At 47.8% G+C, this 26707-nt stretch overlaps 1 protein-coding gene across 2 annotated transcripts in view; it reads left to right on the forward strand.

Annotated features, from left to right (window-relative positions):
- ADGB (androglobin) overlaps window positions 1–25236 on the forward strand; it is a 243210-nt gene extending 217974 nt beyond the window's left edge. For both annotated transcript variants that reach the window (XM_066595947.1, XM_066595948.1), the window contains exons 34-35: window positions 13819–14002; window positions 24893–25236. In XM_066595947.1, coding sequence (XP_066452044.1) covers window positions 13819–14002; window positions 24893–25081 — 373 coding nt within the window. In that variant the 3' untranslated portion in view covers window positions 25082–25236. The remainder of the gene's footprint in view (window positions 1–13818; window positions 14003–24892) is intronic.
- Window positions 25237–26707: the final 1471 nt, after the last annotated feature.

Consider the following 26707-nt stretch of genomic DNA (forward strand, 5'->3'; position numbering starts at 1 on the left):
TGCTCGCTAAGGTTTTCATTTGTGAAAATCTGGGCAATTCAAGAAAGTGATGGGAACGACACAGCAACGGATAGGGCAGGCGAGGGGCTACATGTTGGGCTGCATCTCAAGTTCCCAGGTCCCACTATTAAGCCACAATAGCGGCAAGAGTGCCCCCCCCTCCCAACAATTTTTACTTCTGAAAAACACTCATTAGCAAGGCATACCTTAGCTAAGCACCACACTACCTCCAACAAAGCACAATCACTGCCTGCATGACACTCCACTGCCACTTCTCCTGGGTTACATGCTGCCCAACCCCCCCCGCACGACCCAGTGTCCACAGCGCACACCAAAGTGTCCTTGCGCAGCCTTCAGCTGCCCTCATGCCACACGCTGGCCTCATAGCCACACCACCCTCATGTCTATTTATAAGTGCGTCTGCCATGAGGAGGAACCGCAGGCACACACTGCAGAGGGTTGGCACGGCCAGGCAGTGACCCTCTTTAAAAGGGGCGAGGCGATAGCCCATAATGCTGTACAGAAGCAATGAGAAATCCAATCCTGTGCCACCTCCATCAGGAGCTGCACACGTGGGCATAGCACTGGGGAACCCATGGGCCACACAGTATTCATTCTGTCAAGGTGTTGCATAGCTCAATCCACACTGCAAGGGGAAAGGTGTCTGCATGCCCCAGTCAGACCGGGGTTTTTTATAAATAGTCACAGGCAGGTACAACTCCGCAATGGGAATTCCGTGTGCACCCACAGCATGGGTGGCTCCCTGGAACCCACCGGCTGTACATAAATGTATCCCATTGCAGTGCCCATCACAGCTGAGGTAACGTCCGATTAAATGCAGGTGGTCTTCGGCCCACACTGCATGCCCCAGTCAGACTGGGGTTCTTTAGAAGTGGACACATGGAGTTACAACTCCGTGTGGACCGACAGCATGGGTGGGTCCCAGGAAGCCACCGGCGGTACATAAATATATCCCATTGCATTGCACATCACAGCTGAGGTAACGTCAGCTTTAATGCATGTGGGCTAAAAATTATTAGGATTACACTGTAGGCGAGGGCCCAAAAAATTGGTGTACCAACAGTACTAATGTACCTCATAAAAATTGCCCATGCCCAACCAAGAGGGCGGGTGAATCCCATTAATCGCTTTGGTTAATGTGGCTTAATTTGTAACTAGGCCTGTAGGCAGCCCACTTCAAATAAAAATTGGTTCAGGTGCAAGTTTCAACGCTTTATTGAATTGAGAATTGAAACGTATAAACATTGTTTACAAAAGTTATATGACTGAGCCTTGTGGGCCTAAGAAAAATTGCCCGTTCGGCGTGATTACGTGAGGTTTCAGGAGGAGGAGGATGAATATAATACACAGATTGATGAAGCTAAAAGGTCCCCGTTTTTGATGGTGATAGAGAACGATGCTTCCATCCGCGGGTGCAGCCTATGTATTGTTTAGGGTGCAGCCTATGTATCGCTGCTGTCCACTGGTGGAGAAGAGAACTCTGGGGAAATCCAGGCTTTGTTCATCTTTATGATTGTAAGCCTGTCGGCACTGTCGGTTGACAGGCGGGTACGCTTATCCGTGATGATTCTCCCAGCCGCACTAAACACCCTCTCTGACAAGACGCTAGCCGCAGGACAAGCAAGCACCTCTAGGGCATACAGTGCGAGTTCAGGCCATGTGTCCAGCTATGACACCCAGTAGTTGTAGGGGGCAGAGGCGTCACGGAGGACGGTCGTGCGATCGGCTACGTACTCCCTCACCATCCTTTTACAGTGCTCCCGCCGACTCAGGCTTGACTGGGGAGCGGTGACATAGTCTTGCTGCGGAGCCATAAAGCTGTCAAAGGCCTTGGACAGTGTTCCCCTGCCTGTGCTGTACATGCTGCCTGATCTCCGCGCCTCCCCTGCTACCTGGCCCTCGGAACTGTGCCTTCTGCCACTAGCGCTGTCGGATGGGAATTTTACCATCAGTTTGTCCGCCAGGGTCCTGTGGTATAGCATCACTCTCGAACCCCTTTCCTCTTCGGGTATGAGAGTGGAAAGGTTCTCCTTATACCGTGGGTCGAGCAGTGTGTACACCCAGTAATCCGTAGTGGCCAGAATGCGTGTAACGCGAGGGTCACGAGAAAGGCATCCTAACATGAAGTCAGCCATGTGTGCCAGGGTACCTGTACGCAACACATGGCTGTCCTCACTGGGAAGATCACTTTCAGGATCCTCCTCCTCCTCCTCAGGCCATACACGCTGAAAGGATGACAGGCAAGCAGCATGGGTACCCTCAGCAGTGGGCCAAGCTGTCTCTTCCCCCTCCTCCACCTCCTCCTCCTCAACGCGCTGAGATATAGACATGAGGGTGCTCTGACTATCGAGCGACATACTGTCTTCCCCGCCTCCGTTTCCGAGCGCAAAGCGTCTGCCTTTATGCTTTGCAGGGAACTTTTCAAGAGGCATAGCAGAGGAATGGTGACGCTAATGATTGCAGCATCGCTGCTCACCATTTGGGTAGACTCCTCAAAGTTTCCAAGGACCTGGCAGATGTCTGCCAACCAGGCCCACTCTTCTGTAAAGAATTGAGGAGGCTGACTCCCACTGCGCCGCCCATGTTGGAGTTGGTATTCCACTATAGCTCTACGCTGCTCATAGAGCCTGGCCAACATGTGCAGCGTAGAGTTCCACCGTGTGGGCACGTCGCACAGCAGTCGGTGCACTGGCAGATTAAACCGATGATGCAGGGTGCGCAGGATGGCAGCGTCCGTCTTGGACTTGTGGAAATGTGCGCTGAGCCGGCGCACCTTTCCGAGCAGGTCTGACAAGCATGGGTAGCTTTTCAGAACATGCTGAACCACCAAATTAAAGACGTGGGCCAGGCATGGCACGTGCATGAGGCTGCTGAGCTGCAGAGCCGCCACCAGGTTACGGCCATTGTCACACACGACCATGCCCGGTTGGAGGCTCAGCGGCGCAAGCCAGCGGTCGGTCTGCTCTGTCAGACCCTGCAGCAGTTCGTGGGCCGTGTGCCTCTTCTCTCCTAAGCTGAGTAGTTTCAGCACGGCCTGCTGACGCTTGGCCACCGCTGTGCTGCCACGCCGCGCGACACCGACTGCTGGCGACATGCTGCTGCTGACACATCTTGATTGCGAGACAGAGGTTGCGTAGGAGGAGGAGGAGGAGGGGGGTGGTTTAGTGGAGGAAGCATACACCGCCGCAGATACCAGCACTGAGCTGGGGCCCGCAATTCTGGGCGTGGGTAGGACGTGAGCGGTCCCAGGCTCTGACTCGGTCCCAGCCTCCACTAAATTCACCCAATGTGCCGTCAGGGAGATATAGTGGCCCTGCCCGCCTGTGCTTGTCCACGTGTCCGTTGTTAAGTGGACCTTGGCAGTAACCGCGTTGGTGAGGGCACGTACAATGTTGCGGGAGACGTGGTTGTGCAGGGCTGGGACGGCACATCGGGAAAAGTAGTGGCGACTGGGAACCGAGTAGCGCGGGGCCGCCGCCGCCATCATTTTTTGAAAGCCTCCGTTTCCACAAGCCTATACGGCAGCATCTCCAGGCTGATCAATTTGGCTATGTGCACGTTTAACGCTTGAGCGTGCGGGTGCGTGGCTGCGTGCTTGCGCTCAAACACTTGCGCTAACGACGGCTGCACGGTGCGCTGAGAGACATTGCTGGATGGGGCCGAGGACAGCGGAGGTGAGGGTGTGGGTGCAGGCCGGGAGACGGTCGTGCCTGTGTCCTGAGTGGGGGTTTGGATCTCAGTGGCAGGTTGGGGCACAGGGGGAGAGGCAGTGGTGCAAACCGGAGGCGGTGAACGGCCTTCGTCCCACCTTGTGGGGTGCTTGGCCATCATATGCCTGCTCATGCTGGTGGTGGTAAGGCTGGTGGTGGTGGCTCCCCGGCTGATCTTGGCGCGACAAACCTTGCACACCACAGTTCGTCGGTCGTCTGCACTCTCAGTGAAAAACTGCCACACCTTTGAGCACCTCAGCCTCTGCAGGTTGGCATGGCGCGAGGGGGCGCTTTGGGAAACAGTTGGTGGATTATTCGGTCTGGCCCTGGCCTCTACCCCTGGCCACCGCACTGCCTCTTCCAACCTGCCCTGCTGCTGCACTTGCCTCCCCCTCTGAAGACCTGTCCTCAGTAGGCTTAGCAAACCAGGTGGCGTCAGTCACCTCATCGTCCTGCTGCTCTTCCTCCGAATCCTCTGTGCGCTCCTCCCTCGGACTTACTGCAATTACTACTACCTGAGTGATAGACAACTGTGTCTCATCGTCGTCGTCCTCCTCACCCACTGAAAGCTCTTGAGACAGTTGCCGGATGTCCCCAGCCTCATCCCCCGGACCCCAGGAACTTTCCAAAGGTTGGGCATCAGTCACGACAAACTCCTCCGGTGGGAGAGGAACCATTGCTGCCCATTCTGGGCAGGGGCCCGAGAACAGTTCCTGGGAGTCTGCCTGCTCCTCAGAATGTGTCATTGTAATGGAGTGAGGAGGCTGGGAGGAAGGAGGAGCAGCAGCCAGAGGATTCAGAGTTGCAGCAGTGGACGGCGTAGAACTCTGGGTGGTTGATAGATTGCTGGATGCACTTTCTGCCATCCACGACAGGACCTGCTCACACTGCTCATTTTCTAATAAAGGTCTACCTCGTGGACCCATTAATTGTGAGATTAATCTGGGGACGCCAGAAACGTGCCTCTCTCCTAATCCCGCAGCAGTCGGCTGCGATACACCTGGATCAGGAGCTCGGCCTGCGCCCACACCCTGACTTGGGCCTCCGCGTCCTCGCCCGCGTCCATGTCCTCTAGGCCTACCCCTACCCCTCAGCATGGTGTATTACCAGTAGTGCAGAAACAGAATGCTGTAATTAAATGTGCCGCTTATTGGCCTGTGGTTGGAGGCTGACTTCGCTTACGGAACGCACAGCAGAGCCAGGAAAGAAGTTTGCGCAAGCCTGTAGTGAGACGTAGGTGCGTATGACTGAGCTAGTGGAATTCACAGCGCAGAAGCAGTCAAGTGTCCAAAGGCCACTAGTAGGCCTTAAGTATTTTGCTTCTATTTTTTTAAAGGCTGAGCTGGGACAGCAGACAGATACTGTAGGCAGCGTATATATGTATACTGTTTCCCTCTGGACGGGATGACGGCGGTGATGTAACGGGCAACGCAGAGCCAGGAAACAATTTTGCGCAAGCCTGCTGTAACACTTAGCTGCGTATTAATTAGGACTACTACCCCCAGCAGAGACGCAGTACACTCAAGACGGTCACAGGCAGCCCAAAGATAGTATTTTTCCCAAATTTGTTTGAAAAAGCCCCCTGCCTATATAGACAGTATATCTCGTTCCCTGCCTCACCAGTACTGGCCCTATACTATGTAAAATTACTGCAGACTGTTTGCCTCTGGACGGGATGACGGCGGTGATGTAACGGGCAACGCAGAGCCAGGAAACAATTTTGCGCACGCCTGCTGTAACACTTAGCTGCGTAATAATTAGGACTACTACCCCCAGCAGAGACGCAGTACACTCAAGACGATCACAGGCAGCCCAAAGATAGTATTTTTCCCAAATTTGTTTGAAAAAGCCCACTGCCTATATAGACAGTATATCTCTTTCCCTGCCTCACCAGTACTGGCCCTATGCTATGTACAAGGACTGCAGACTGAGGACGCAATGCTCTGCACGCCCGATATACAAAAAAAAAGTGCAACACTGCTCACAGCAGCCTTAACAGTACTGCACACGGTCAGATGTGGCCCTAAGAAGGACCGTTGGGGTTCTTCAAGCCTAAAATAACTCCTAACGCTCTCCCTATAACAGCAGCAGCATCAGCAGCACTGTCCCTGATCTCTGTCAGAATGCATCTGTGGCGAGCCGCGGGCGGGGCAGATTTAAATACTCAGGTGACACCTGATCTCCCCAGCCACTCACTGCAGGGGGGTGGTATAGGGCTGGAACGTCACAGGAGGAAGTTGTAATGCCTTCCCTGTCTTTCTATTGGCCAGAAAAGCGCGCTAATGTCTCAGAGATGAAAGTGAAAGTAACTCGAACATCGCGCGGTGCTCGTCTCGAGTAACGAGCATCTCGAACACCCTAATACTCGAACGAGTATCAAGCTCGGACGAGTACGCTCGCTCATCTCTAGTAATTAGTTAACTAGTACGCATATCATAGCAGTATGTGATCACTTTGTGATTAGTAATAGGCCCAAGTATTGCACACTGCCCTGAATACTACTTAGAATCATTACAAAACTTCATACAGTTATTTTTTTCAGACCTTAGTAGTTCAGTAATATTATATAGTATATGGTATATAGGAGTTTTCTGAGTTTTCACTTTAACAGGTCTGAGCTGTAATACCAGACACAGCATATGGACAAGAATAGTATTGTTGCTGACCTTTTCTTCTAATCTCATAACCCTCTTGAACATAGAGGGTGTCCCAAAAAATGTTTAAATACTCTAAATGGTTATAAAGTCATTGTTTATTAACATAGCATTCTTCACTTTTCTCTAATTGCTTTTTGTCAACGACTGTATTCAATCTGAGGACCATTCTGACGTAGGCACTGCGGGTAATACAAAGCAATGGAATTACAAACATCAAGAATCATTTCATTTGGTATCTGTGCACATTCTTGTCCAATGGCTGCTCTCGATTCATTAACTGTTGCTGTTTTTTGCCGTCAACTTTGTCTTTTAAGTATATCCATAAAAAGTGTCTAGTAGCGTTAGGTCTGCTGAACGTGGAGGGTATTCTACTGAACCTTTTCTGCTAATCCATCTGTTTGGCAGATTGTCATCAAGGTAGTTCCTTACATCATGATGGTAGTGTGGGGGTGCTCTACCCTGTTGGAAATAAAACTCTTCATCCTTAAAGTCCTCTTAACCCCTTAACGACCAGCCCATAGTGTTTTTACGTCCTCCCGAAGTGGGCTTTATTCTCTGAGGACGTAAAAACACGTCTCCTGCAGGAAATAAAGCCCCTCGGGCTACGGAAGTGAGAGCTCTATGCTGTCGGTGTCCGCAGGTCGCCGACAGCATGGAGCTGTCATCCCGGGCTGTGGGGACCCCCCCCCCGGCAATGCGATCGGTGCTATCGCAAAAAAGTAAATAAAAGTTTGAAAAAAGTTAAAGATTCAGCTGCCCTGATGGATCGGATCCATCAGGGCAGCTGAAATTACTCACCGTGGTCCGCCGCATGGCTCCCCACTCTCCTGGTCCTCCGGGTCCCGAAGCCGGCGTTCTGCGCATGCGCGCCAGGCGGCATTACGTCAGCCACATGCGCAGAAGGCCTGGCAGCCCGGGAATTTTAAAATCTCCTGGTTCCCGGCTCCTGTAGCTAGCCAGGAGGTAGGAGATGTCAGCGGGGACCGCAGTGAGCGGTCCCCGGTACCGTGATCGCCCTTATACAATGGATAACGGGGATCGCGGAAAAGATGAGAAAAAAGTAAAAAAAAGAAAAGCTTCACCTCCCCTCATGGATCGGATCCATGAGGGAAGGTGAAAATACTCACCCCCCTTCCTCCGTGTTCTCCGGCCGGTGTCAGGACCATCTGCTGGCTTCTGCGCATGCGCCACTGTGGCGAGCATGCGCAGAAGGCTGGCGAGGCCGGCAAATTCAAAATCTCCCTGCACCCGGCTGTCACAGATAGCCGAGTGCAGGGAGATATGACTGGGGACCGCTGTATGCGGTTTCCAGTCATATGATCACCGTTATCCATCGGATAACGGTGATCATATAAAGTTAAAAAGTAAAAACAAAAAAAAAAGTTAAAAAAAGTTTAAAAAGTTAAAGTTTCATCTCCCCTTACGGATCGTATCCGTAAGGGGGGATGAAATTACGTACCCAAGGTCCCGGATTTGTTCCCTGGTGGGATGTTGATCCGTGGACCTTACCCCAGCTTCTGCACATGCGCCCGTCAGCATGATGGCGGACGCATGCGCAAAAGTGAAAGATTGCCCAAGAAATTTAAAATCTCCCTGCTGCTGGCTACCAAAGGTAGCCAAGAGCCTGGAGATGTCACGGGGAGCCGCGGTATGTGGTTACTGGTCACGTGATCGCCGTTATCCAATGCATAATGGCGATCACGTAAAAGTTCTTTAAAAAGTGGAAGTTTCATCTCCCCTCACCGATGCGATCGGTGAGAGGAGATGAAACATCTTCTCGGAGGCTTCCGCATTTGAATCCAGATGCGATTATCCTCCATGGACCCTTCCGGCTGCTGCGCATGCGCCCACCGGCAAAATGCCGGACACATTCGCAGGAGCCGGGGAGCCCAGGAAATTTTAAATCTCCTTGCTCCCAGCGACCAACGGTCGCTGAGTGCTTGGAGCAGTGACCGGAGACCTCGCTGAGCGGTCCCCGGTCACGTGATAAAGTAGCGATCTAACATTAGGCCGGTCATGCATGACCGGAGAGGAATTACGGGTTCTGCATGCGCTTGATCAGCGGTAATCCACGGATCAATCGCATGCACTGGATTACACAATTCCTCCCAATTAGCGGGTCGAAATTGCGTAATCCACTCGCAGAAAACAGAACACAGCATGTTATATTTTACCGCGGATATCCGCGACCTAGAACCCATTGTGCTCTATGACCGCGGATATACTCGCAGCCCATATGCAAACACATTGTGAACGGGCTGCGGGTACCCGGGTCATCTCTAAGCAACGGCGCGGGAAATATAAACAAAAAAACAGTGTACTGCGCATGACCGCCTGTGTAAGTAGGCAGTTATGCGCAGTACATTATGTGGCCGTACGCAGGGTCACAGCTGGAATCCGCTGCAGGCCTCCGTAAGCGGATTCTGCATACGGCCGTGAGAGCCTGGCATTATTTAGATCGCTACCTGTAATCCGTAATTTACAAGAAGCCCCGGGAAAGCTCATCTTCATGCAGTTCCAGGAGCAGCTTGTTGAGCGCCTTCTATGTGAGACCACTGCACCGCAGCAAGATTACAAAAGCCTCACAGCGCCACTTTTTACACCCCATCCCTGCTGCTGAGGTCACGAAATACCCCCAAAAAAGCGAGAGAGGGGGTGGGGGATACCCGGTTTTCTTGCCCCATGTGCCCATCCCAACCAGCCTCCGTAATTACCCCTGTCTTCGGACATAAAACGCAGTTTATATTATTACTTTTATGTAATATTTAGGAAATGCCAAAAAATGGGGATGTCAGGGGGGTGGGGGGGGGGGGGTATTTTTAGGAAGTCAATTTTTTTTCCGTATAAGTGGGCAATGGGGCCTGGAATTTATTCAGTTGTAACCTGAAATCCAGCGGGCATTCCCTCCATTATGGGCCTAGCCATGTGTCCTGTAAGTAGATTAGGGCCAAAATGGGTATGTTTCTGAACACGGGACAAACGGGGGTATCCATTTTGGGGTGAAAGTCTTCATTCCTATGTACACTGTACAAAAAAACTGTTTTTAAATTGACAAAATTGCCAAAAAAATGAAAATCGTAATTTTTTCCTTCTGCTTTGCTTAGATTCATTCAAATACTGTGGGGTCAAAATACGCAGTACACCCCTAGATGAATTTGTTAAGGGGTCTAGTTTTCAAAATGGGGTCATTTGTGGGGGCTCTCTATCGTTTTGGCTGCTCAATGGCTCTACAAGTGGGCAATGGGGCCTGGAATTTATTCCGTTGTACCCTGAAATCCAACGGGTGCTCCTTCCATTTTAGGCCTAGCCATGTGTCCTTTAAGTAGATTAGGGCCACAATGGGTATGTTTCTGAGCACAGGACAAACGGGGGTATCCATTTTGGGGTGAACGTCTTCATTCCTATGTACACCGTACAAAAAAAACTGTTTTTAAATTGACACAATTGCCAAAAAAATGAAAATCATAATTTTTTCCTTCTGCTTGGCTTAGATTCATTCAAAAACTGTGAAGTCAAAAAAGGCATCGTACCCCTAGATAAATTTGTTAAGGGGTCTACTTTTCAAAATGGGGTCACTTGTGGGGGTTCTCCATCGTTTTGGTCACTCAAGGGCTGTAAAAAGGGGGAAATGGGGACTAAATCTTCTTCAAGCAAAATTTCTGTTCCGAAAGCCACCGGTTGCTCCTTTCATTTTGGGCCCCATTGTGCATACAGACGTAATAATACGGCCACAATGGGTATGTTTCTGAGCACAGGACAAACAGCGGTATCCATTTTGAGGTGAAAGTCTTCATTCATATATGTGCTGTACAAAAAAACTGCTTTTAAAATGACAGAATTACCAAAAAAATGAAAATCGTAATTTTTCTCCTTCTGCTCGACTTAGATTCATTCAAAAACTATGAAGTCAAAAAAGTCATCGTACCCCTAGATAAATTCGTTAAGGGGTCTACTTTTCAAAATGGGGTCACTTGTGGGGGTTCTCCATCGTTTTGATCACTCAAGGGCTCTACAAGTGGGCAATGGGGACTAAATCTTCTTCAAGCAAAATTTCTGTTCCGAAAGCCACCGGTTACTCCTTTCATTTTGGGCCCCATTGTGCATCCAGACGTAATACTAGGGCCACAATGGGTATGTTTCTGAGCACGGGACAAACAGGGGTATCTATTTTGGGGTGCAAATTCTCATTTTCATCTGTATTATAGAAAAAAGTCCTGTCTTTAAAATGACATAAGTGTTCCTCAAAATGCTGAAAAGTAATGTTAAATTTGTACGTCTCCTAAATGGTTAAAAAAAAACGAAAGTTTTTCCAATATGCACCCAAAATAAAGTAAACGGATGGAAATATATATCTTAGCAAAAATTTCTATATTATGTTTGCACATATTTGAGATATTGCAGTTGGAAATGTGAAAAAATGACGATTTTTTCAAAATTTTCCCAATTTTGGCGCTTTTAATAAATAAACACATTCTATCGGTCTTTTTTTTCTGCCTACATGAAGTACAACATGTGGCGAAAAAACAATGTCAGAATCGCTTGGATATGCAAAACCTTTCTGGTATTTTTCCATGTTAAAGTGACACATGTCAGATTTGCAAAATTTGGCCTGGTCATTAAGGCGCAAACAGGCTTGGTCACTAAGGGGTTAAATGCGCAGCATGACAGATTGCTGTAGCAAGTTCAAATAAACTGTAGCAGTCACAGTAGCAAACAAGGATGATCCAATGAATTTCTTTGTTGATGAGCCACACAACACTGTAACTCCTGGTAAGTTAACATGATGTTCCTCCATAATATGTGGATTCTCAGGTCTCCAGTAGGTGTAATTGTGGTGGCTAAAACCCCATTTACACGCAACGACTATCGCTCAAAATTCATTCAAATGATGGCTTTAGACGATAATTGTGTGTAAATGCTTCCATCTTTCACCCTTCAGCTGAATGATGATTTTTTTAGGTGAGCATAAAATCTATCATTCATCCGGAGAGAGATAGCAGGGACCACATGCTGTGTTCTCCACGGGAGCAGCTGCTTACATTGTATTTAGTTTACAGCCCGCAGTCAATGCAGCTAAGTGCAAAGTCCAGACCACATGCTGGGATTTGCAAAACGCTGCTGGAGGCTCATTCACATGCAAATGAAGCTGATAAAGTGCTAATGGGCATTAGTGCCCATTAGTTTTTTCTGAAAATTGATCACTAGAACTGTCAATCTTTCAATCCTTTGAAAGATTGTCTTTGCGTGTAAATGAGCCTTTATTGAGTCATTTAATTTAAATGCAGCCTCATCACACTAAACAATCTGGACTCTGGAGATACTTTTTTATTCAGAACTCTGTCTGAAGCTGTCTTTGCACTTCAACTGCATTTTCAAACTTCAAGTAGTGCTTTAGGATAAATTTCTTTTGTTAAAAGCTTAGTCTGGCTTTACTCATTATTTCTAATTGGATAAGCCTGAAAAGAGTGAAAATTAAGTTGGAGCGATAAATCAAAACTGACAAATAAAAAGAAAAAGACATATCGACCAATCAGGTCTGCTTTCATTCTCCAAAGGTAGAATGCATGCAAAACTTTATCATCCTTGGTCCGCAAATTGCCCAGGCTGGAGAATCTATGCCAGAGAAGCGCGAAGCGCGATGCTGAACATGGTCAAAATCTGGAAAAGTTGTAATATCGGCATAGCAACTAAACACAGGATAGTGCAAACCACCGTTTTCACCATAGCCATGTATGGATGTGAAAGTGGGACTGCAAAAAAAGCTGAGAGAAGGAGGATTGATACGTTTGAGCTGTGGTGCTGGTGAAAGCTGCAGCATAAGCCCTAGATGGCGAGAGTAACAAACAGAGAAGTCCCGTATAAAACCCGATATTTCACTGGAGGACAAGATGACCAAGCTCAGGCTCACGTATTTTGGCCATGTAATGCGAGCAGAGTCTCTAGAAAAATCTATAATACTTGAACAGATAAGTGGCAGAAGCCCTGGCCGCCAAAGGACATGATGGATACTGTCAAAGCTGATACTGGCATGGATATCACACAACTGAAATAAGTTCAAAACCGAAAAACATGAGGGAGCCCACCTTTAGGGTCACCGAGGGTCATGAACAACTAAAGGGCTAACAACAACAGAATCTGATTGGTTGCTATGGCCAACAAAGCCAATTTTCCTTTGCACCAGTTTTAAAGGGGTTGTCCCGCGGAAGCAAGTGGGGTTATACACTTCTGTATGGCCATATTAATGCACTTTGTAATATACATCGTGCATTAAATATGAGCCATACAGAAGTTATACACTTACTTGCTCCGGTGCTGGCGTCCTCGTCTCCATGGCGCCGACTAACGCTGTCTTCTCCTTCCATTAGACGCGCTTGCGCTGTGCAGTCTTCTGCTTTGTTCAATGGAGCCGCTCCGGCGTGCTCGCGCCGCAGAGCTGGTCTGCGCATGCGCAGAAGACCTCAGCGGCGTGAGCACGCCGGAGCGGCTCCATTGAACAAAGCAGAAGACCGCACAGCGCAAGCGCGTCTAATGGAAGGAGAAGACAGCGTTAGTCAGCGCCATGGAGACGAGGACGCCAGCACCGGAGCAGGTAAGTGTATAACTTCTGTATGGCTCATATTTAATGCACGATGTATATTACAAAGTGCATTAATATGGCCATACAGAAGTGTATAATCCCACTTGCTTCCGCGGGACAACCCCTTTAATTTATCTTCTCAGTGAGTGAGAGAGTTAATAGCTGATGAAGTGTATATACATTTTTTGGACACCCTAAATTTATTGCTAATTTCCATTACTCATTTTTATACAACCAGTTTTAACAAAGCTAAGGACTGGAGATTAGCCAAACCTCATAAATTCATTCCATCATTCCTCTCTAAGGTATTTTTAAACCTGACCGTTTCCTTCTGTATCACGCAGGCACACCAGTTCTAAAATGATTCTTGATAAGTCTTTATGTATTTAGTTCTATAAGTAATCCATTCTCTTAGTATTCGTTACTCTCAGCTTCCTTAGTACATTCACTGGATCTAAAAGTTGGGAATAATATCTCTGCAGCGTCACCTATTGGAAGGCAGCATTCCTGCAAGTCAATGTCCGACTTTTTAAACGAGCCTCATAACAATAACTTTGAATTGTGAGCCAAAGCCATAATAACTATGTACAGACAGTTGTTTCAGGATGATTGCCCCTCATCAGTGTGCAGCAGGTTGCTGCCTTCTAGTAGGTGGCGCTGCAGAGGTATTGTTCCATCTTCCCTTTGCATAATTCCCAGAGGAGCATGGATGCCTTATAAGTCTTCTCACACATCTTCTAGGTGGTCTCCTTAAGGAGAAATGATACCTTCCCTAACCTGAATCTAGCAGTAACATACAATCATACAATCCCTCATATATGCTTATTGTGGTGCTAACATACTATTTTAACAGAGGAAGACAGTCAGAAGCAGTACTGCGAGATGAACAGGTCATTCAGCAGCAGGCATTGCAGAAAGCAGAGGAAATTCGACAATTCAGACAACTTAAAGAAGAGATTTTAAAACAAAGAGAGCAAGAACAAAATGCAAGAAATTTGCAAAAGCATAAAGTTCTACAGATGTATGAAGATTTGCAGGTAAAGAAAAAATATGTTTGTATATGTTTAGTGGGATTATGATTTGAGAGAAATCTCCAGGATCTGACTAAATTAATTGATGCCAGGAGTTAATTACCTTTTGGACATCGATTAACTGTAACCAAAGCACTTAACCAAATAACCCTTTAGGCACAATAGGCACATGCCTTGAGGAAGAAAGCTTACCAGAGGGACAATTTCCATTTGGAAAGACATCTAAGCATTGTGCATTTATGAGATGGCATACGCATCAGCAGCTGCATTGTATACCTCAATAAATGTGGCCACCTTGGAATTGTGACAGATGCCTATTCTGGTGAATATATGTGTATGATTTCTAACGGCATTTGAAGAATACATAGCGGAGTGAAAGCAATATGGGACATTTAAGATCCATCTTCATTTGGGATCAGAGCTGTGGATGGGTATGAAGGATCATAACTTAAGCAAGTTTATTTTTACAGAACCTATCGAGTTTAATTCTTGCTGTATAAATCCCTAGGCAGAGCTCCCTCAGTGATGGATATAGGCACCTGGAATTGCATCATTTTATTCTGTAAGAGTTTAAAGGGAAGCTGGTGGGTTGGAGCTATATGCATAGTAAAACACAGATCGAATGCCTACAAATAGGTTATGAAATTATGTTAACAGAGTTATATTCTTTTATTACAAATAGCTTGTCATCCTGAAAGATAATAAGAACATACAGGGGGTTGACAAAAATATGGAAACGCCATACAAAATGCATGCCTTAAGTTACATGGGATTACAAATCATTAGGTTATATACCCGTGTGTTGCACAGCGCTATAAGCGCAACGATCGATCATTGAACATTTGACTTTCAAAGTTATTTCCTTCTTCTACATAATAAGTGATGTTACTACGCCATTTTGCAGTGGTCCCAAATCATTCGCTCGTCAAAAATGTGATTGTGAGGTGCTGCTCACTTGGCACATCAACCTTATGCACAATCATCTTTAGTAATATTTCTTTTAGCTGAAATGTTCATTAGCGTCATTAGTTGCTACATAAGTGCCACCAGCAGACGCAGCTTTCATTGTACCTCAGCAGTATAAGAAGTGAAAGCTGAGCTGTGATTGGTTGCTACTTGCAACAAAGATTTTTAATTATGCCAGTATTCGCTGCCTGGTGCTGAAGAACGCTCATGCAAAATTTCACTAAAATCGGACCAGAACTGTGGATTTTTTTATGATACAAACAGATTTTGCGATTGATATAGAAGATATTTCAATAAGACATGTAGTGACTGATTTTAAGTGGAGGTAATATGACACAGATGCTGCGTGGCAAAAGTGAACATCTGCCCAAGCAATAAGGTTCCATTGGTGAGGGGTTTGAGCCACTGAGCTGCTGTTACAGTTGGATCCCAAAACCACCCAGAGCAGGGCAAGAGGTGAAGTAAACACAAATTTGGTGGGAAAACTCTTAGCCAAGCAGCTATCAAAAGGCTAGTAGCTCTGTACTTATGATTAAATCCCATGCATTTCGTATGGTGTTTTCATATTTTCGTCCACACCTGTATAATCATCTGCTCCAGACCCCTGCAGCTCCAGCGCTGCATCACCTGCTCTCCCCGGCAGCTCTGTTTACGTCTTGCAGTTGATAACATTCGGTGTACAGTTGAATGTTAAAGCCAATCAAGGCCTCAGCAGTGTTCTGTGATTGGCTACAGCTGTCAGCCTGTTTACAGGATATCACCAACTGTAGGTTGTAAGGGGAGTGAGCGGTTAGAACAGGAGATGCGTCATTGGAGTTGCTGGGATCCAGAGTGGGAGAGCATAAGTGATTTTATTATTTTTCAGAATGACAATATATTTAAATATAATTAACTCGGAAAACTCCTTTATTGAAGAAATATTGGGATTTTCAGTTGGGTCTGGGGGCTATTGTGTGTTCTGCTACATGGCCCTCTAATTTCTGTGCTACCAGTATTACTATTTTTTTTTCTGACCATAAGATGCATCCATGTTTTAGACAACAAAATATAGGAAAAAGTCTATCATACCAATTAAATCTTCCCCAAATCTGGGCTAAGGAAGTGAAGGGGTTAATGTAACTGATCTAGGGCAATTCCTCACTACTTTGTATTCTAGGCTAGAGGGGGGAATTATATATAATGTGACACAACAGGATCATACAGATACACGTAGACCAGTTTCAAACAAGTGTATTATATTTTGCGTGCATTTTGTGCCTCTATTACAGATGAGTTTCCTGTCTCAACCAAAGGCCTACTGACCTCAACTCACAGCCTCCTAGGGATCTACAGTACTGTGAATTTGGGTCAGCCGACCCACAGTTGGGCTGGGACACTCATCCATAACATGGAGATAAAAATTAAACTTTAAGCTGATGGGCAGCAGCACAACCAATATAACCACCGTGTGGGGGAGCCTTAAGGCGTGGTGCAAGATCCTATCAGTCAGGTCTGGACTTAAAGGGGTTCTGTCAGCAAAAAAAAAAATTCTATACTTACCTGTACCTCACCAGGCCGTTCACCAGACACCTCCTCGTCTTCCCATGTCCGTCCTGCAGGTTGTATAAGGCAGTGCAGAAGCTGGCAAAGTTCCAGCTTCGCTACTGCCGTGGCCACTGCCGGGCGGCAAGTACTTCTGCCCGGGTCAGTGGTTGGCACGTGACGCGTCACTCCTACGCCGGCTGCGTCTAACCGCCGGAGTCAATGGCGAGCGCACATGCGCACTGGCCGTCGACTCCGGCGGTTAGACACGGCCGGCGTAGGAGTGTTGCATCGTGCGCCTAGCATCATGTGCCAACCACTGACCAGGGCGGAAGTACTTGTTGTGGAAGCTGCCAGCTTCTGCACTACCTTATTCAGCCTGCAGGACGGACATGGGAAGACAAGGAGGTGTCTGGTGAACGGCCCAGTGAGCTACAGGTGAGTATAGAATTTTGGGTTTTTTTGCTGACAGAACCCCTTTAATGACTCATAAACATAGTTACTAGAGATGAGCGAACGTACTCGTCCAAGCTTGATATTCGTGCGAATATTAGGGTGTTCGGGATGCTCGTTACTCGTAACGAGTACCACGCGGTGTTCCGGTTACTTTCAGTTTCCTCTCTGAGACGTTAGCGCGCTTTTCTGGCCAATTGAAAGACAGGGAAGGCATTACAACTTCCCCCTGTGACGTTCAAGCCCTATACCACCCCCCTGCTGTGAGTGGCTGGGGCGATCAGATGTCACCCGAGTATAAAAGTCGGCCCCTCCCGCGGCTCGCCACACATGCCTTGTGAGTTAGCTGAGGGAAAGTACTATCGTGCTGGTGCTGCTGTAGGGAGAGCGTTAGGAGTCAGTGTAGGCTTCAAGAACCCCAAAGGTCCTTCTTAGGGCCACATCTACCTGTGTGCAGGCTGCTGCTAGCAGTGTTTTTTTTTTTTTTTCCTCAAAATCGGCAGTGCAGAGCATTGCACCCGGTATTAGGGACAGAAGTGGTGCATAGGCAGGGAGAGTGTTAGGAGTGAGTGTAGCCTTCAAGAACCTCAACGGTCCTTTCTAGGGCCAAATTTAAGCGTGTGCAGTACTGTGCTGGCTGCTGTTAGCAGTGTTGCATATTTTTTTTTTTCTAAAAATCGTCTGTGCAGAGCATTGCACCCTCCATTGATACTACAGGGACAGAATTGTGTAGGCAGGGCCACAACACAGTTATTGTTCATTGAATATACGCAGTGGGTCCTTCCCTTTGCAAAAAAGGAAAATAAATTATATTTGGCCTGCCTGTGTCAGTCCTAAGGTCTCCGTGTACGTGTGTGCTGCGTGGACAACGTACAAAAATCAGACGCAACCAGCTACGGTTTACTGCAGGCTTGCGCCATTGTCTTTCCAGACTGGCAAATACCTGCTCTGCTAGAGTTAATAACTCTGCTACACTAAAGTTGTGTGACACTTTTTCAGGGCCACACTACAGTTCTAAAAGTTATTGTTCATTGAATATACGCAGTGGGTCCTTCCCTTTGCAAAAAAGGAAAAGAAATTGTATTTGGCCTGCCTGTGTCAGTCCTAAGGTCTCCGTGTACGTGTGTGCTGCGTGGACAACGTACAAAAATCAGACGCAACCAGCTACGGTTTACTGCAGGCTTGCGCCATTGTCTTTCCTGACTGGCAAATACCTGCTCTGCCAGAGTTAATAACTCTGCTACACTAAAGTTGTGTGACACTTTTTCAGGGCCACACCACAGTTATTAAACGTATTGTTCATTGAATATCCGCAGTGGGGCCCTCCCTTTGCAAAAAAGCGAATTCAATTAATTATATTTGGCCTGCCTGTGTCAGTCCTAAGGTCTCCGTGTACGTGTGTGCTGCGTGGAGAACGTACAAAAATCAGACGCAACCAGCTACGGTTTACTGCAGGCTTGCGCCATTGTCTTTCCTGACTGGGAAATCAAATCACTGGTAATACAGCATGCTGAGAGGTAGGGGTAGGCCTAGAGGATGTGGACGCGGCCGAGGACGCGGAGGGCCAAGTGAGGGTGTGGGCACAGGCCGAGCCAGTGCGGTGGCCAGGGGTAGAGGCAGGGCCAGACCGAATAATCCACCAACTGTTTCCCAAAGTGCCCCCTCGCGCCATGCCACCCTGCACAGGTCAAGGTGCTCTACGGAGTGGCAGTTTTTCACAGAGACACCTGACGACCGACGAACAGTGGTGTGCAACCTTTGTCGCGCCAAGATCAGCTGGGGAGGCACCACCAACAGCATGCGCAGGCATATGATGGCCAAGCACCCCACAAGGTGGGACGATGCCCGTTCAACGCCTCCGGTTTGCACCACTGCCTCTCCCCCTGTGCCCCAACCTGCCACTGAGATCCAACCCCCCTCTGAGGACACAGGCACTACCGTCTCCTGGCCTGCACCCACACCATCACCTCCGCTGTCCTCGGCCCCATCCAGCAATGGCTCTCAGCGCAGCGTCCAGACGTCGCTAGTGCCACAGTTTGAGCGCAAGCGCAAGTACGACGCCACGCACCCGCACGCTCAAGCGTTAAACGTGCACATTGCAAAATTGATCAGCCTACAGATGCTGCCGTATAGGCTTGTGGAAACGGAGGCTTTCAAAAGCATGATGGCAGCGGCTGCCCCGCGCTACTCGGTTCCCAGTCGCCACTACTTTTCCCGATGTGCCGTCCCAGGCCTGCACGACCACGTCTCCCGCAACATTGTACGCGCCCTCACCAACGCGGTTACTGCCAAGGTCCACTTAACAACGGACACGTGGACAAGCACAGGCGGGCAGTGCCACTATATCTCCCTGACGGCACATTGGGTGAATTTAGTGGAGGCTGGGACAGAGTCAGAGCCTGGGACCGCTCACGTCCTACCCACCCCCAGAATTGCGGGCCACAGCTCGGTGGTGGTATCTGCGGCGGTGTATGCTTCCTCCACTAAAGCACCTTCCTCCTCCTCCTCCAACGCAACCTCTGTCTCGCAATCAAGATGTGTCAGCAGTACGTCGCCAGCAGTCGGTGTCACGCGGCGTGGCAGCACAGCGGTGGGCAAGCGTCAGCAGGCCGTGCTGAAACTACTCAGCTTAGGAGATAGGAGGCACACAGCCCACGAACTGCTGCAGGGTCTGACAGAGCAGACCGACCGTTGGCTTGCGCCGCTGAGCCTCCAACCGGGCATGGTCGTGTGTGACAACGGCCGTAAGCTGGTGGCGGCTCTGCAGCTCGGCAGCCTCACGCACGTGCCATGCCTGGCCCATGTCTTTAATTTGGTGGTTCAGCGCTTTCTGAAAAGCTACCCCCACTTGTCATACCTGCTCGGAAAGGTGCGCCAGCTCTGCGCACGTTTCCGCAAATCCCACACGCACGCTGCCACCCTGCGGACACTGCAACATAGGTTTAATCTGCCAGTGCACCGACTGCTGTGCGACGTGCCCACACAGTGGAACTCTACGCTCCACATGTTGGCCAGACTCTATGAGCAGCGTAGAGCTATAGTGGAATACCAACTTCAACTTGCGCGGCGCAGTGGGAGTCAGCCTCCTCAATTATTTACAGAAGAGTGGCCCTGGTTGGCAGCCATCTGTCAGGTCCTTGGAACATTTGAGGAGTCTACCCAGGTGGTGAGCGGCGATGCTGCAATCATTAGCGTCACCATTCCTCTGCTATGCATCTTGAGAAGTTTCCTGCAAAGCATAGAGGCAGACGCTTTGCGCTCGGAAACAGAGCCGGGGGAAGACAGTATGTCGCTGGATAGTCAGAGCACCCGCCTGTCTATATCTCAGCGCGTTGAGGAGGAGGAGGAGCATGAGGAGGATGAGGAGGAGGGGGAAGAGACAGCTTGGCCCACTGCTGAGGGTACAGATGCTGCTGGGCTGTCATCCTTTCAGCGTGTATGGCCTGAGGAGGAGGAAGAGGAGGAGGATCCTGAAAGTGATCTTCCTAGTGAGGACAGCCATGTGTTGCGTACAGGTACCCTGGCACACATGGCGGACTTCATGTTAGGATGCCTTTCTCGTGACCCTCGCGTTACACGCATTCTGGCCACTACAGATTACTGGGTGTACACATTGCTCGACCCACGGTATAAGGAGAACTTTTCCACTCTGATTCCCGAAGAGGAAAGGGGTTCGAGAGTGATGCTATACCACAGGGCGCTGGTGGACAAACTAATGGTAAACTTCCCATCCGACAGCGCTAGTGGCAGAAGGCGCAGTTCCGAGTGCCAGGTAGCAGGGGAGGCGCAGAGATCAGGCAGCATGTACAGCGCAGGCAGGGGAACATTCTCCAAGGCCTTTGCCAGCATTATGGCTCCCCAGCAAGACTGTGTCACCGCTCCCCAGTCAAGGCTGAGTCGGCGGGAGCACTGTAAAAGGATGGTGAGGGAGTACGTAGCCGATCGCACGACCGTCCTCCGTGACGCCTCTGCCCCCTACAACTACTGGGTGTCGAAGCTGGACACGTGGCCTGAACTCGCGCTGTATGCCCTGGAGGTGCTTGCTTGTCCTGCGGCTAGCGTCTTGTCAGAGAGTGTGTTTAGTGTGGCTGGGGGAATCATCACGGATAAGCGTACCCACCTGTCAACCGACAGTGCCGACAGGCTTACACTCATCAAGATGAACAAAGCCTGGATTTCCCCAGACTTCTCTTCTCCACCAGCGGACAGCAGCGATACGTAAGCAATACGTAGGCTGCACCCGCGGATGGAAGCTACGTTCTCTCTCACCATCCAAAACGGGGACATTTCTGCTTCATCAATCTGTGTCTAATATTCCTCCTCCTCCTCCTGCTCCTCCTCCTGAAACCTCACGTAATCACGCTGAACGGGCAATTTTTCTTAGGCCACAAGGCTCACTCATATAATTTTTCTAAACAATTTTAATATGTTTCAATGCTCTTAAAAGCGTTGAAACTTTAACTTGAACCAATTTTTCGTTAAACTGGGCTGCCTCCAGGCCTAGTTACCACTTAAGCCACATTAACCAAAGCGATTAATGGGTTTCACCTGCCCTCTTGGTTGGCCATGGCCAATTTTTTGGATGTACATTAGTACTGATGATACAGCAATTTTTGTGGGCCCTCGCCTACAGTGTAATCAAATGAATTTTTAGCCCACCTGCATTACAGCTGATGTTACATCCGCTGTGTTGGGCAATGCAATGGGATATTTTTATGTACCGCCGGTGGGTTCCAGGGAGCCACCCATGCTGTAGGTGCACACGGAGTTTAACCTACATCTGTCCACTTGTAAAGAACCCCAGTCTGACTGGGGCATGCAGTGTGGGCCGAAGCCCACCTGTATTAAGCACGACATTACTACCTCAGCTGTGTTGGGCAATGCAATGGGATATTTCTATGTACCGCCGGTGGCTTCCTGGCACCCACCCATGCTGTGGGTCCACAGCGAATTATAAATGCATCTGTTTCCACTTGTAAAGAACCCCAGTCTGACTGGGGCATGTAGTGTGGGCCGAAGCCCACCTGCATTAAACATGACATTACTACATCAGCTGTGATGGGCACTGCAATGGGATATTTTTATGTACCGCCGGTGGGTTCCAGGGAGCCACCCATGCTGTAGGTGCACACGGAGTTTAACCTACATCTGTCCACTTGTAAAGAACCCCAGTCTGACTGGGGCATGCAGTGTGGGCCGAAGCCCACCTGCATTAAGCACGACATTACTACCTCAGCTGTGTTGGGCAATGCAATGGGATATTTCTATGTACCGCCGGTGGCTTCCTGGCACCCACCCCTGCTGTGGGTCCACAGGGAATTATAAATGCATCTGTTTCCACTTGTAAAGAAGCCCAGTCTGACTGGGGCATGCAGTGTGGGCCGAAGCCCACCTGCATTAAACATGACATTACTACCTCAGCTGTGATGGGTAATGCAATGGGATATTTTTATGTACCGCCGGTGGGTTCCAGGGAGCCACCCATGCTGTAGGTGCACACGGAGTTTAACCTACATCTGTCCACTTGTAAAGAACCCCAGTCTGACTGGGGCATGCAGTGTGGGCCGAAGCCCACCTGCATTAAGCACGATATTACTACCTCAGCTGTGTTGGGCAATGCAATGGGATATTTCTATGTACCGTCGGTGGCTTCCTGGCACCCACCCCTGCTGTGGGTCCACAGGGAATTATAAATGCATCTGTTTCCACTTGTAAAGAAGCCCAGTCTGACTGGGGCATGCAGTGTGGGCCGAAGCCCACCTGCATTAAACATGACATTACTACCTCAGCTGTGATGGGCAATGCAATGGGATATTTTTATGCTCCGCCGGTGGGTTCCAGGGAGCCACCCATGCTGTCGGTCCACAGGGACTTCACAATAGGGAGTTGTACCTGCCTGTGTCTATGAATTAAAAACCGCGGTCTGACTGGGGCATGCAGACACCTTGACAGAATGAATAGTGTGTGGCACATAGGTTCCCCATTGCTATGCCCACGTGTGCAGCTCCTGATGGCGGTGGCACAGGATTCTATTTCTCATTGCTTCTGTACAGCATTGTGGGCTATCGCCCCGCCCCTTTTAAAGAGGGTCGCTGCCTAGCCGTGCCAACCCTCTGCAGTGTGTGCCTGCGGTTCCTCCTCATGGCAGACGCACTTCTAAATAGACATGAGTGTGGCGTGGCATGAGGGCAGCTGAAGGCTGCGCAGGGACACTTTGGTGTGCGCTGTGGGGGGGAGGGGGGGCGGTTGGGCAGCATGTAAGCCAGGAGAAGTGGCAGTGGAGTGTCATGCAGGCAGTGATTGTGCTTTGTTGGAGGTAGTGTGGTGCTTAGCTAAGGTATGCCATGCTAATGAGGGCTTTTCAGAAGTAAAAGTTTTTGGGAGGGGGGGGGCCCCACTCTTGCCGCTATTGTGGCTTAATAGCGGGACCTGTGAACTTGAGATGCAGCCCAACATGTAGCCCCTCGCCTGCCCTGTCCATTGCTGTGTCGTTCCCATCACTTTCTTGAATTGCCCAGATTTTCACACAAGGAAACCTTAGCGAGCATCGGCGAAATACAAAAATGCTCGGGTCGCCCATTGACTTCAATGGGGTTCGTTATTCGAAACGAACCCTCGAGCATTGCGAAAAGTTCGTTCCGAGTAACGAGCACCCGAGCATTTTGGTGCTCGCTCATCTCTAATAGTTACCATACGATCAAATGAAGCAGGATCAGCACACTGAAACTTTTCATAGAAAAAGTAAAAACTTCTTTATTCTTCCACAAGTAAAACGCTGTGACGTTTCGACCTTTCAGAGGTCTTTGTCAAGCATGTAAAAATAAAACTTACCATGGGTTGAGAAAACTTAACACCTGCTTTCTGATCACATTGTGAGGCAGCACCTGATTAGCGCATCTACTTCCCATTAACTAGTACAAAGAGCCTAATAATTGGCTGATGCTTCCTGCTTTTTTAAAGCAAAAATTTCAGCAGTCATCTTATTGGTATCACTACCGGTCACAAGTCTTAGAACACCTAATTTTTCAGTAATTTTTCATTATCTCAATTCATGTCTAGCAAATAACATGAAATGGTTCAAAGGTTCCAAAGTAAGTTAACAACATAAAAAATTATGAAATTTTAACTGAAACACAACAATAGTCTTAATTTATGATTTTTAACCAAAATACCTTTTATTCAGAGAACACATCTGAAAAAATCAGGGCATTTCCCCTCAAGAGTGTCATAGGGCAGATTAGCCTCTTAGGGACACATAGGAGCACAGCTGGAAAAGGCCAGGCAGCCTGCAGTCACCTTGGCACAGCGTGACTTAAAAGGACATCTTACAGAGTCACAATCAAGGACCCTGATTTAAGCACCGCAGTGAGAGGCCTATAGACATGGGTCAGGAAGGGTATCGTTTCTCCTTAGAGAACATACCTAGAATGCATAAGAGACTTATAAGGCCATACATGCTCCCAGTCATTGCTGCAAGGCCTGTTAACATTGTTTTGAGGAATGCTTCCTTCCAATAGGTGGTGCTGTAGAGGCATTGTCCCAACTTCCAATTCGCATATTTCCCAGAAGAGCATGTATGGCCTTATAAGTGTCCTCATACCTTCTAGGTGTTCTCTTTAAAGAGAAACAATAGCCATCTTGACCCACATCTGTAGGCTTCTCACCAGCTAAGTCAGAAACATACTGTACACTGATGAGGAGAAATCACCCCAAAACAGTTTGTCTGTACATAATTCTCTTTTCCTTCTGGAGAATACTGGCTTTGGCTTATACTCCCAGTCACTGTTACAGGGCTTGTTGAAAGGTCCGACATTTACTTGCAGGATGCTACATTCCAGTAGGTGGCGTTATAGAGACATTGTTCCATCTAGTCTACTAAAGGTCACAACAGACTGGAAATTTCGAAAGCAAAACTCACATTGATATATAAAAATACATATTTTCATGTTCTTGCAGATATCACTTGATAGAGCTCGAGAGCAGACTTTCAGTGCCCAGGAAGCGTATAGAAGAAAATTGGTAGAAACTGAAAAAAGAAAGCAGGAAGGTAATGCAGCTGAAGAAGCCAACAGTCACTTAGAAGAAGACAAGAAACCTCCATCAGCCCAGAAGAGAAAAAGTGCAAAGAGTGGAAAAAGGAAATAACTTGATTGAATTCTCCATCTTTTTTCAGATACTTTACTAAGCACTGGGTTATCTGTTAAGATAAATAGCTGCAACTTCTGATAACTGTAAAGAAAACACAGTTTAGAACATTCTACCATTCAATATGCAAAATAAATACTTTTTTTCCCCACAAAGTCTTCATTTTCTTGTATATGCAAACTAAAGACTAGGAGAATAGTAACAGTAATATGGAAAATATTCCAAACTTCAGAAGTGATTCAGTAAATCCAGATGGGAACCTGACCTGATGACATTTTCCAGTACACCATCAATTTCCATAGTCTGGTGATAATAATTCATTTGTACCTGGGGTGCTAAACTGCTAACCCTACCAACAGTACTTTAAAATGTTCTTTGTAGGCTGTGGCCCTGAAAAAGATACCTCTGCCACCTACACTGTTTATAAAAAGTCAACACACCCCTGTTAAAATACTAGGTTTTAGTCAAGGTGGAGGGAATTATGAACAGTTCCAAATATCAGTCCCTTTTGGCACAAAACCTTCACGCCTCTGCTAAGAAGCTGAAGATTAACCCCTTAAGGACACGGCCTATTTTGGGCTTAAGGGCGCAACGATTCTCTATTCTTCAAAAGCCATAACTTTTTTACTTTTCCGTTGACGCGGTCGTATAATGGCTTATTTTTGGTGTGGCGAACTGCAGTTTTTGATGGTGCCATTTTTGGGTACATAGACTATATTGTAAAGCTTTTATTATTAATTTTTTTATAACAGGGAGGGAAATCGCATCAATTCTGCCATAGATTTTTTACAGCATTAATCATGCAACATAAATGACACAATACATTTTTTTTGCGGGTCGGTACAATTACAACGATACCAAAATTCTCATATTTTTTTAGGTTTTTCCACTTTTTCTAAATCGCTGCATTCAAAGTCCTGTAACTTTTTTATTTTTCTATGTAGGAGCTCTGTGAGGACTTATTTTTTGCAAGACTAGCTGTATTTTATTGGTGCCATTTTGGGAAATATACGGCTATTTTGATCACTTTTATTGCATTTTTTAGGAGGCAAAATGCTAAAAATTAGCATTTTGCCTCTGTTTTTTTTACACTTTTTGCCTTGCAGAATAAAAAGTGTATTCAACTTATTGTACACATCGTTACGGATGCGTCGATACCAAATATGTGCCATTTTAATTTTTTTAACTTTTTTATGCTAATAAGAGAAAAAGCATAAAAAAGTGTTTTTTTTACATTTTTTCTTTTTTTTTACATTTTTATTATTTTTTTTTTACACCATCTATGTCCCTTTGGGGGACTTAAAGCACAGCACTGATGATCGCTGTGATAAGGCATGGCAGGAGTTCTGTCCTGCCATGCCTTATTGCTTTATACAGCGATTATTGGCTCTGGCAACACAGGACGCCGGTATCTGGCATACTGTTGCCATGGCAACAGGCCGGGCTCTCTGTGATTATATCGCGAGAGCCCGGCAACTTCACAGAGGGAGCGCGCTCCCTCTGTGAACCCTTCCCATGCCGCAATCTACATAGATCGCGGTAGGGAAGGGGTTAACAGCGGTAGGCGCATCTCTGATTGTGATTGGTAGCTATGGGAACTAAGACAATTTTTCTTTTACACTGTTC

This window comes from Eleutherodactylus coqui, chromosome 3 (genome assembly GCF_035609145.1).
Source record: "Eleutherodactylus coqui strain aEleCoq1 chromosome 3, aEleCoq1.hap1, whole genome shotgun sequence".
NCBI lineage: Eukaryota > Metazoa > Chordata > Amphibia > Anura > Eleutherodactylidae > Eleutherodactylus > Eleutherodactylus coqui.